Source organism: Sphaerodactylus townsendi, linkage group LG03, assembly GCF_021028975.2.
Source record: "Sphaerodactylus townsendi isolate TG3544 linkage group LG03, MPM_Stown_v2.3, whole genome shotgun sequence".
Classification (NCBI taxonomy): Eukaryota; Metazoa; Chordata; class Lepidosauria; order Squamata; family Sphaerodactylidae; genus Sphaerodactylus; species Sphaerodactylus townsendi.
In genome coordinates, this window is record NC_059427.1 from 17,248,913 (window position 1) to 17,261,428 (window position 12,516).

General features: G+C 47.7%; 1 protein-coding gene across 1 annotated transcript; it reads left to right on the plus strand.

Moving 5' to 3' along the window:
- Positions 1 to 1,472: 1,472 nt before the first annotated feature.
- Positions 1,473 to 8,165, plus strand: LOC125430158 (zinc finger protein 345-like). The gene is made up of 4 exons (XM_048491951.1): positions 1,473 to 1,665; positions 2,746 to 2,875; positions 4,048 to 4,143; positions 5,857 to 8,165. Exons 2-4 carry the CDS (start codon positions 2,788 to 2,790, stop codon positions 7,719 to 7,721), a joined length of 2,049 nt encoding a protein of 682 aa, XP_048347908.1. The 5' UTR covers positions 1,473 to 1,665; positions 2,746 to 2,787; the 3' UTR covers positions 7,722 to 8,165.
- Positions 8,166 to 12,516: the final 4,351 nt, after the last annotated feature.

Here is a 12,516-nt window from a genome sequence, read left to right on the forward strand (position 1 = left end):
GTCAAAGTTCAAGCCCTACATACCTTGATTTCCTGCAAACTCCCCCCCCTCCTTTTTTCTGCAACCAAGTGACCATCAGTTTCACCATAGGCCTAAATAAAAGACTATGAAACTTGAACGCTGTTGTCTTCTCCCTAAAAGTAGGGGTTTTGTTGTTGTTAAACATGCGATTTAGAGTTTTAAATATAAATAGTCCCTAATGAGGCCAGTATCGAACACTAAAGTAATATTTAAAACATTTCAAGGGGCCTTGGATCAGTCGTTCTCAACCTTCCTAATGCCGCGACCCTTTAATACAGTTCCTCATGTTGTGGTGACCCCCAACCCTAACATTTATCCATTTTATAGAGGGAGAACACTGATCCAGAGAGTCTTAGGCGACCCCTGTGAAAGGGTCGTTCGACCCCCAGGTTGAGAACCACTCTAGACAGAGATCTCACAAAAGGTATCAGTTTTCTTTGCAGTTCTACCACTAGAGGGCTCTGGATGAGAGGGAAAGAGAAGAAACCTCATCACTTCTCTCTTTTTTCTTACTGCTTTTTCTCTACTCCAATGCAAAGTTGATCTTCCTGGGGTTATCAGACATAGTGTGGGCTCTCTTCATTGGGATCTACGCAGCTAAGTCAGTGGCTGTCTCTTGCTAAAAATAATTTTGTGCCTCATACACTATGCACTCTTCTCTTCTCTCCTCCACCCCTCTGTATTAAGTGAATAAAAGGAGTAGATTTAAATCCCTTTGGGCAAGAGTAGTTTCTCTTTTATGCTCTCTATAGTACACCACGCCCCCACCGCAATCCTTAACTGGTATTAAATTGTTATAATTATTTATTTACACAGCACACCCCACTGAAAAGGCCTTGAAACAGTTTCACTTATCTCGCTCTTTCCAGGAGCTACAGCAGTGTAGTAGTAGTTATGGAATGAATCTAAAGCTGGAAAATCTCCTGTTCAAATCTTGCAGCGGTGTTGGTGTGTTTTATTTATTTCTGCTCTATTTCAAACATTTGTTAGCCACCTTTCTTCTTTTCAGAGCTCAAGGCTGCATCTAGCCCTCCCAGTAGAGGATGAAGAGGGGAAAGCTTTTGCTGGACTGTTGCATTTCTGACGGGGGGGGGGGGGGAAGGGCACTTCACCCCACACCAAATACTTCAATACCCATCAGGGGAAGTGTTCTGTCTAGATCTAGAAGTTTTCACATTGGGGGGCGGGACCAAAACGTTGCCGTTTGTGTTAAGGCTTGAGTTCGTGCCTCAGTCTGCGCGTGTCCCATACTATTCTGGAAAGGATGGCCGGAAGGTAGGAACTTGGAAACTTGGGGGAAGCTTGAAGAACGATTTTAGGGAAAGCGGCATCTTTGGCCGCGGCCACCAGAGGGCTCTGGCTGTTGCTTGAGGGATGCCTTCCCCTCTCGAGCTCTGCGCTTCCCACCCACCCAGGATATCAGGGGGCTGAGCTTCCCAGGTCACCCAGGATGTGTGCAGCGCGGGGGTGAATTCCGCAATGACTTGGGGTCAACGGCGGCTCCCCCTGTTGCAATCCGTGCCCGGAAGCGCATCTCTGTTGATGAGGGACCGACCGAAGTGAGAACTGCTTCTGGTTGCTCTCAGCCGCTTGGGGTCTCCAAGGCTCTGCAGCCTTTAACCCTTCAGCAACCGGCGACTCCAGGTAATCCAGGAAAGAGCGCAGCCTGGGTTGTTGCGGTCAGGAAAGAGGATGTTTGGAATGGCTCCGTTTTAGCCTTCTTTCCAAGCTGGGGGCTCCGGTACTTTAATTTTGCACAACAGCACAGAGAGATTGTCACTCCCACTGATTTGGCTTATGAGAACAAAGGCATCCGGAATGGACGCATATGTGGATTATGCATAGGCGATTTAAAAATTAGAGGGTTAGCTGGGTTAGTCTGTTGCGGTACAAATAGTCTGGATTCTGGTGGCACCTTAAAAGACTATTTGATTCCAAGATCAACTTTGTTCAGAGAAGAAGGGGTCTGCTCTACAAAAGCAGTGGAATGGAATAAAATGTTTTTACAGTGACACAAGACTCCTGTTTATGAAGGACCAAAGGTGCTGTTTAAAATGGCATCCCATAGTGACTCTCTGGAAATTCACACAATTGCAAGCACGGGTTTTCTATCATGTGTGCTGTTGCCTGTGTGGACAAATGGAAGGAAAGATGGTTTGTTACGGGTTTAATAAGCCAACCACCACCACAAAAAAAAACACCCCCTCTGCTCTGTTCAAATGTCAAAATATCACCAAGTACAACAGGGTCACTGGATGAAAAACTATAAATACATATACAGGTAATGGTATTTCTAAGAGGGATGTTGCCTTTTTCAGAGAGATGCTTTGTGCTTTTTGTCAGATGCATGGCAGAAGAAAATTCAACACTTTTGCATTTCTCCCCTCCAAAAAAATACCTTTCCTTGTCTAATTTCTGTCTGATGCACAGTGGTTCAATGCAAACTATTTCAGCGGGGCGGGGGGTTGTGACAGTCCTAATGATGACAAGGAACCCAACAGGTGCAGCTGTGTTTGTTTTTGGAGCCAGAATGAAGGACACCTGGAGAAAAGTGTGGGTACATGTGCACAGGTGTTTTATTCCCCCTCCCACAGATTAATAGCTCTCCTCTCAACCAACCATCAAATACAGCCAATCCATGAAATAGCCATTGGTTTGCTGTTGGAAATGCTTCAACTCTGTACCTGGAAATTTGGCCAATGGGATTATTGCTTGTTGTTTCAGAGCTGGCAGCCTAGAGAAGAGCAGCTGCTGGTGGTGGTTGCAATGGAACAGTATGTGCTCCTGGACCCGCGGCAGAGAGCCTTGTACCGGGATGTCATGCAGGAGAGCTATGAGACACTGATGGCACTGGGTAGGGATCTATTTTCTTCCTTGGGACAACTCACAAGAAGCCCAGACAGGTTCTCTTTGTCCCCCCGCCCCCGGGAGCTTCCCAGTATCCATTCTCAAATAGGAGTGATGAATTTCATTTTCTGTCTGGTTTTCTGTCCCCCCTCCCCCCCCCAGGAGGTCAACCAAGCATCTATTGTTTTTACCTCCCCATTTTATCCCCACAGCTACCCCAGCTAAGAAGCAGTGACTGAGTGGCTGTTGCTTCTGCAAGCTTCATGTCTAAATGCAAATCTGATCTTGAGTTCCTGCACCCAGTGCTAAAACCATGTGCTACAAATCTATCGTTTGGGTTTTGTTACTGCTAAAGGCCCACAAAATAAGAACTGTTAAACTGAGCACAACATATATCCAACAATAGGGTTTTTTTGTTGTTGTATTGTAAGAGTTTGCAAACTTTTAAGTTATCACCCCCCAGACCTAAGGCTGGATAGAAATCAGTTTGCTCTGAAGATGTCTGGGTAGGTTTCTCTTCTTTTTTGGTATGGCAGCAGACTGACATCTGAATAGGCAGATGCTGCAACCACACACCCCCTCCCTATACACACATACAATGCAAACCTTGCCTACCTCTTCTCCAGCATATTCAGATGAAGGATTTGGGATTAATTTAGAGAAGACATAGCAGATTCACAGCTGGGTCACTTCCATTTTTTCACAGCGGGCTTAGAGGGGCACTCTAGATTGGGATCACGGCTCCTGGGATGAGGACTTAGCCTCTCGCCCACATTTGCGCTGAGTCTCTGATCCAAATTGTCACCCCAGCAGCTGTATTTTGAGAAAACTGAAGTTGTCAAAGATGTAGTCTTGGATCTTCTATGTCTTGTCTAGTGAAGCCCTCCAGTTGCCTGGGCTGAAAAGCATCTTAGCATCTTTCTGTGTCTGACACTCCAGGCTGCTGTAGTTAGTGAGCATAAGAAAGGCCAATGCTGTGTCTTAATATGAGGCAGCATCAAGCATTTATGGGAAACACCACAGAGAACACTGTTTGCAGAAGGCCTCAGAGCCGTCATTGCACCTTGGGGTTTGTTTGTTTTTCCTCATTGTAAATAGAGAATTGTCGATGGGTCTCTTGAGCTTCAGCATCTGAACAAAGCTGTTCTTGCTCTTCTCTGTGCATTTCATGGAGAGAAGAATTTCCACTGTCCAAACCTGACCTGCTGTCCCGACTGGAACGAAGCCATGAGGCAAGAGCCCTTGACTTTCAGGAGCCAACAGCCATCCCTCCAGGTGAGTCGTGACTTCAATTGGAAGGTCTGGATCTCACTGCTAAAATAATATCCAGGTTGTGCCACCAGAAAGCCCCGTCTGACCAATGACCATCCAGAATAAGTTCTGTGTGTGAATCTTCCATTGCATATACTTTATCAGCATGTTGCAATTGCTCCTTCCAAAAATCTTGGATAGATGTCTTAGTTTTTGCATGGAGAACTGTATAGACACAGATTCTGAATTCTGTGATGTTTGCTGTGGAGTTTGAACTATTGCACATTTTTCCTTACAATGGAGCTTTGTTTTAGACTGGATTTTCACAAATGAGAATAAGTTGTAAACCTGTTTCTGGACATGCCGACCCATTAAGTTTGGGTGTACCATTTCAGATTAGCTCACACAACAGAATGTTCCTCTGCAGAAAAATATTTCCCATACAGAGAATCTAGATGTCAAGGAGATGGTGCAATAGCTAAAAAGGCAAAAGCTATTCTGGAGCTGCATCAACGGAAGTATAGTGTTCAGATCGAGCCTTTGCTTTACTCTGCTCTGGTTAGACTTCACCTAGAATATGTGTTCAGTTTTTGGCACCACAGTTTGAGAAGGATGTCGGCAAGTTGGAGTGTGCCCAGAAGAGGAGAATAAATATGGTGAAGCAACTGGAGACCAAGTCCTACGAGGAAAGGTTGAAGGACCTGAGTGTGTTTAGCCTGGAGTGGAGATGGTGATATGATAACCATCTTCAAGTACAGAGGATGCTGCAGGGCTGTTCCAGAAGGTTGGACCAGAACCAATGGGTTGAAATTAGTTTCAGCTAAACCAGCGGTTCTCAACCTGTGGGTCGCGACCCCTTTGGGGATCAAACGACCCTTTCACAGGGGTCACCTAAGACCATAAAAAAACACATATTTCCGATGGTCTTAGGAACCGAGACACCATTCCTCTATGGTTGGGGGTTATCACAACATTAGGAACTGTATTAAAGGGTCGTGGCATTAGGAAGGTTGAGAACCACTGAGCTAAACATTAGGAAGAACTTCCTAACCGTTACAAAAGTTTCTTGGTTGAACAGGCTTCCTCAGGAAGTGGTGAGCTATCCTTCTCCGGAGGTTTTTAAACAGAGGCTAGACAGCCGTCTAACAATGATGCTGATTTTGTAAACTTAGGCAGATCATTAGAAAGAGGGCAAAAAGGGTTGTGTCAGGGCTCGGTTCTCATGGCCCTTTCTTACATGTGCAGGGTAATGCCAATCAGCACTTTGGGGAGGAATTTCTCTCCAGGCCTGATTGGCCAGGGATCATGGAGGGTTGGGTTTTTTTGCCACCTTCTGGGCATGGAGCAGGCATCAGTGGGTACCATGTGACCCGATTTCCTATAACCGGTGATGCCAGGGATTGAACCTGAAGCCTTCTGCATACAAAGCAGATTTTCTGCCATGACCCTTCTGCAAACCTCATTCAAACTCATACCAAGTGTCAAGAGCATAGGTGTGCTGTTGGCCACTTCCTGTTTATCCTTGGAGCTAGTGCGGGAGGCGAAACTGTTGTAAGGATGCCCTGTCTGGCTGTTTCAAAAGATCTTGAACTCTTGCCCTTTTCAAAATTAAGTGAAATAGTCTTTTCTTATCTGCAAACTAGGAATCCCTGTAAGGCTGGGACGGTCGTAAGAACTCTGGTTCTGTAGTCCATTTGTTTATTTCCGGTTGCTTATTGCTGTCATTGGTTATTACAGCTGTCAGTGAGAATACTGAGGAAAAGCTCCATCCAGAACAGGAAGATTCCACAGCAGAGGAACTCACAGGGGTGGCCTCCAAGGATTCTGAAGGTGGGCAGCCAAACACCGAGGGCTGGGCTGAAGACTCCCCTCTCCTGTCTTCAACACCTCAGCCACCTCCAAGACCCAACATCTGCCAGGAATGTGGCAAAGCCTTCAGCCACAAATCTGCCTTGGTGAAGCACCAAAAAATCCACACTGGAGAAAAGCCTTATGAGTGTGAGGAATGTGGGAAGAGCTTCATTCAGCGGTCAGACCTGACTATCCACCAGAGAACTCACACAGGAGAGAGGCCGTATCGGTGCCCTGATTGTGGAAAGAGTTTTAGCGTCAGCTCCACTTTGTTGACCCACCAGCGGATCCATGTGCCAGGAGGTGAGAAACCTAATTGCTGCCCCGAGTGTGGCAAATGCTTCAGCGATCCAGTGGCGCTGGAGCGTCATCGCAAAGGCCACACTGGGGAGAAACCCCATGAGTGCAGAGACTGTGGGAAAAGTTTTGCCTGGAGCTCCCATCTGGAGAGGCACCGGCGAATCCACACAGGTGAGAAACCTTACAAATGCCCTGAATGTGGCCGGGCGTTCGCTTGGAGCTCCCACTTGGACCGACACATGCGCACCCATGCTGTGTCAGCTCTACCCGAGGAAGCGCCCCCCTCCAAGTGCACAGATTGTGGCAAGCGGGTCAACCACATCACGCATCCACATCGCTTTAGGCACAAGAGCACCCAGACCCCTATAGAGCATGAGGATGAGGAGGGGGCCAAGAACGAAGTGACGGAGAAGGAGCATCCCCATCGCTGCGCAGTATGTGGGAAGTGCTTCAGCCAAAGCTCCAACCTGCTCAAACACCAGCGTGTCCACACCGGAGAGAAACCTTACCAGTGCTCAGAATGTGGGCGGTGGTTTACCTGGTGCTCCGCCCTCCTCAAACACCAGCGCACCCATAGCAAAGACAGGCCTTTCCCCTGTCCAGTATGCACCCGGGGTTTCAAGGATCCCACTTCCCTGGCCAAGCACCAGCTCAGTCATGCTGGCGGAAAGCCTCATCAGGGTCTTGATTGTGATAAAAGGTTTGGGCGGAGCTCCCACCTGGATGCACATTTTCAGAGCCACACAGAAGAAAAACCCTATGAGTGCAAGGACTGCGGCCGGGGATCTCGCTTAGGGAGGCACCAGCAGATCCACATCGGGGCATGCCCCCATGGCTACAGGGAGTGCAGCAAAACCGTGCCCTTAGAGGCCACACTGGCCACCCATCGGCGCCTCCACGATGTTGAGGCCAAGCCTCACCAATGCCCCGAATGTGGGAGAGGGTTCAGTGCTGCCTCAGTGCTGGAACGTCACTGTCGGCTGCATCGTGGCAAGAAGCCTTATCAGTGCAATATCTGTGGCAAGGGCTTTGCCTGGAGCTCACACTTCGACCGCCACCGGGTCTCGCATACTGGAGAGAAGCCTTTCCCCTGTGCATACTGTGGGAAGTGTTTTGGACGCAGCTCCCATCGCAACCGGCACCAGCGCTCCCACGCTGTCCCTGAAGGCCAAGTCCAGCCACAGGACAACCTAGAGGGTGCTTTACCAACTGCACCAGTGGCCAATTGGTGGGAAGGGGATGGAGACAGGAGACCCTCACTGGAGCAGCAGGAAACCTGGCCCGTCACAATGGACCCAGCAGTTCCATTCCAATGGATGGCCAAGTCTTCTGGAGATGCATGGAGAACAATGCGGGGAAATGACCCTGGGCCTGAGGCAGAGAATTTGACACATCCTGCAGAAAGTTGGACTCAGCCACCTCCTCCAGTTTCCTCTCCCAACCTCACTTGACTCCCCCCCCCCCGATGCAAATATTGTACCTTTGTTAAGCTGCCTTCTCAAAACATGCCACAATTGAACAGGCAACCTTCTATTTCATTCCAGCTTACCCAGAAGCAGATGCCTCCTTGGTACCTAGAACACACTTCTAAGAGTCTCTTCACCACCTGGATCAGGGTATGTGTATGTAGGTGTTTTTTTAATTTGGTTGCTTTCAGTTTTCACATTCCTGCCAGTGGCACATGTGCAAACGTTTTGTTTGGATAAGTCACAGCAACCCGGAGCAGTACTGCATGTTTGTAGAACTGGCTTCTCCATGAGAGGGCACCCTGAGAATAACAACTCCCAAGTTTCTAACCCAGTGATGGTGAACCTTTTTGAGTCCGAGTGCCCAAACTGCAACCCAAAACCCACTTATTTATCGCAAAGTGCCAACATGGCAATTTAACCTGAAGACTGGGGTTTTCGTTTAGGAAAAATGGTTGGCTCTGAGGCGTGCGTTACTCAGGAGTAAGCTTGGTGGTAGTTGTTGGCTTTGCTTTGAAGCAACCGTGCAACTCTTCGAACAGGTGAATCACAACCCTAGGAGGGTTTACTCAGAAGTAAGCCACATAGCCAGCAACCGAGCTTACTCCCAGGTAAAGGATTGCGCTTTAGTTCTTTGCATGAAAATCAGTGGGGTTTAACAGCGCTTAACAGGGTTACCTACACTGCTTCCCCAAAACTAGGTCTTAGGTTTAATGCTAATAATCGAGCCCATGGCCCAGGCCAGCCTAGATGTGTGTGTGGGGGGGGGAGCGATTTCCCCCCCACATGATGAATTCTGTCTGTGCGTGCCCACAGAGAGGGCTCTGAGTGCCACCTCTGGCACCCGTGCCATAGGTCGCCATCACTGTTCTAACCCATTTGGTTGCAGATAATTATTTGGAAATGCAGGAACAGAGACAGAGATGGGGGGAGTTTTCCATTTTACTGTTCCATTTTACCTCTCCCTGTAATCAGTACTGTGTTCATTTTTGTGCATGTGCAGAATTTGGTACCCCAAGTGACTCTGCTTTTGTTAAAGGGAGACAAGTCTAATTGCAGTCCTTACAGTAAAGAGTCAATGCTGATGTCGGCGCTGAGGGTAAAATCTGAAGAAAGCTTCCTAGGATCGTGGTATAAAGGTTTATGGCTGCCAAATAAAAAATATCGATTTTGCAGGTGCGGAAAAAACTCCCCGCCCCACCGAAGCACTGTTCTTTGTGTGGACAAAACTGAGCTAGATTGACCAGTTGTCAAAGGCTCATTCCTCACATGCAGAATAATGCACTTTCAAACTGCTTTCAGTGCTCTTTGAAGCTGTGCTGAATAGCAAAATCCACTTGCAAACAGTTGTGAAAGTGGTTTGAAAGCCCATTATTTTGCGTGTGCAGAAGGGGCTGAAGGCAGCTTCATACACATTAATATGCATAGTGCAGAAGAACTGCAAGTTTGCATTGTTGTAGAGTTTACAGAACACAGCTCCCCTTGGCCCTGACAGCAAGTTACCCAATCTCAAGAAATCATTGATTGCTGTGTTGGCTCATTCATTCGCTCAGCAGGGACTCTGTTTATCACACTTTCTTATTTAATTCCTCCATTTCCCCCAATCTGTAGTTTTCACGGCCTTTCCTCCTTTCTGCTATACTTCTTGCCAAAATACATTGAAAATCTTGATTTCAGTGCTAAGTAAATCTGTCTGGATGTATACTTGCTGGATTGGCATGGGTTTGTTTGCATCATAGGGGTTCTGGATGCAGGAGGCTTATTGACAAAGGTGCAAGGCACCATTTTCAGTATTTACTGTTTCGTTACATTTATACTTTTCCTTTTCACTCAGTGGCGATCCAAACCAGTTTATGTGGGTTCTCCCCGATTTTATCCTCACACGATCTGATCATGTCATCCGATGAGACTCCATGGCAGAATGGAGATTCGATTCTGGGTCTCTGACCATTACACCCCACTGGATCATTCTTGAATTTATTGTCAAAGGCTTTCACGGCCGGATTCAAATGGTTCTGGTGGGTTTTCCGGGCTGTGTGGCCGTAGTCTGGTGGATCTTGCCCCTAACAGTTCATCTGCATCCAGAGGCATAGCTGCGCCCTAACCCCGCCCCCCCCCCCACGGCGCCCCCCTTCCCACCCCCCTTCCCACACTTACCTTAGTTCCTTTTCTTTTTCAAGTACTTTTTCAAGCTGAAAAAAGCAGCCTCTTCACAGTTCAGGCAAAAAACTGCCTGAGGAACTATACTTCCCAGGAGACCTTGTGAGCCCCAAGGTCTCCTGGGAACTGTAGTTCCTCAGGCCGTTTTTAAGCCTGAACTGTAAATAGGCCATCAGGTGAAATGTTAAGAGCAAGATCCACCAGACCATGGCCACAGAGCCTGGAAAACCCACCAGAACCATTCTTGAATCATTCATCTTTTCTGCTGTTCAGGACCACTTTGGTCTCTTACACTTAGCCCCCACTTCATTTGCATCAATCCTGCCTACCCTTTCCCAAAATAAGAAAACACCTGCTTCTATACTGTGGGTGGAAAATATACCATATGATCAGCCCTCCACACCTCTTTGATGGGGCAGGAAGGGGGAGTGACTGTGTGAAAGTAGTCCCATGTGGCAATGTTTTATTTCACCACCACCACCACCAATTTAATTTTATCCAATCAACAGGTCCTGAAACTTGCTGGAAAAGTTAGCTAACGGGAACTGTAACTTAGCCGCGTTTTATTTTCCAGCCACACTACTAAGGCAAAGATTTCCAAGTGTTTCAGAGCACCTCCTCTGACCACCGGCAGCTGTTTTTAAAGAATGTCTTTCAAGGGGCACAGAAGTAACCCCCACTCCAAAAAGTATCCTCTTTAGTTTAAAGTATCCTATTTATAAAATAGGGAAATAACGACATCCTGCTCTTAAAATAAAGCTGCAATGAGTCCGGGCACTTAATTCTCATTCTTTCAAGTGGACCCCATTATCCATCTAGCAATGCTAGCAACAGTAGCATCCAATATGGGAGGGCGTTTTCACCTGCAAATACAGCTGTATGGTTTGGCCCCAAATACCATTTGTCCATCTATAAAGTCATACCCTTGGAACATCTACCAAAGAACCATCCCCACCCCCCAGTTAAATGATTTTCCATGCCAGGGAAAGGCTCAAGCCAGTACTGAAGAGAAGCTGAGATCAGGCATCAATAGCCACTGTCAGTGCTGACCCACCACAAAATCAAGGTCTTCTGGCAACCAAAACCAGGGTACCATGGCCCCAGGGAAAAATCGGGGGGGGGGGGCAGAATTTCCCCCTTTGCCATTAAATTCAGTTAGTCACCTTGGGCTTGCCAGCCACCTCTCAAGAGCTTTGTGAAAGAAAGGTGGGACCATATTCCAAGCCAGCATGGTGTAGTAGTTGAGCAGGTGGAGAACAGGGTTTGATTCCTCACTCTTACCCATGAATAGTGGACTCCTATCTGATTAACCTGATTTGTTTGCCTCCCTCCTACACATGTAGCCCGCTGACTGGCCCTGGGCTAGTCACAGTTCTCTCTGAACTCTCAGCCCCACCTACCTCACAAGGTGTCTGTTGTGGGGAGAGGAGGGAGTTTGTAAGCTTCTTTGAGAGTACTTAACAGTAGAGAAAGTGGGGTATAAATCCAAACTCCTCTTCTCTTGGGATGTTTTAAAAGAAATAGTGAAGATTCTAGGCAGGTTTCAACCCGGTTGCCTTTAACCCAGCCTTCCCCCTAGAGGTATCAGCAGATTGCGAGCAAATGAGATTCCTGACAGAGCAAGGTGGCTGGTTTCAAAAAAGCTCTTTCGTTGTTGGACACACACAACGGCACTACTATGTGGGTTCAGGTTGGCGGGGGCGAATGAGGCAACCTAACCTGAGGAATGGGTTGAATGAAGCAAATACAGTTCTGCTTCCCCTTTTTTGTGTACTTGGACGTGATTTGAACTCAGAGCTGAAAAGAGGATTGTTGCAGAATAAGTCTGGCCACCAAAGTAGCCTCTCCGCTTGGATCCTGTACACCAACTGCAGTCTTCTAGTTGCCATTTTTTACTTGTCCCCCTCGCTGAAGGGGGCCCTGCTTGGCCTGCACGGGTCTGTTCCTTGAGGAAATAGCGGCTCCCACCTTGAGGAATGAGCTTACCTGAGCAGGTGACAGAAATACTCTGTTGAGAAGCCCTGTCGATTGTTTCATTTTCAAAGGTTTAAGCCAGGGGTCTGCAACCCACAGCTCCGAGCCGCATGCGGCTCTTTCAGCCTTATACTGCGGCTCCACGTGGCCTGGAGGTCGGAGGGTAGCGTGGCCATGTCCCTCCAGCCCTTCAGAGCAGCTCTGGAAGGAAAGGTGAGTGGAGGGGCCGAACCGGCTCTCCGGCTCAGTAGATCTTCGGGGCTGTGGAAAACAGGTCCAAATGGCTCTTTGGGTGGTAAAGGTTGCCGACCCCTGGTTTAAGCTGACTGTTTTCTTCAGTACAGACAGTTTAACTTTTTAAAAATATGGAACTATAAATTGTTTTGAGCCATATGGAAGGGCAGGGTATAGGGTTAGGGTTAGGGTATAAATTAAAGAGCCAAAATGACGACCATAGCACACACTGATCCGAATCATAACGGTTGGCTTTGATCGACAATCAAAACCAAGTTGTCAATACTGGTCTCTTTGGATGGACTCTCATAATTTGTGCTGTTGGGTCACAGAGAAAGAACGGAGGATGCATTCCTAGAGCCCCTGCTTTCTCTTCTCAGGACAGCCTGTGATAATCACATCAGGTTCAGTA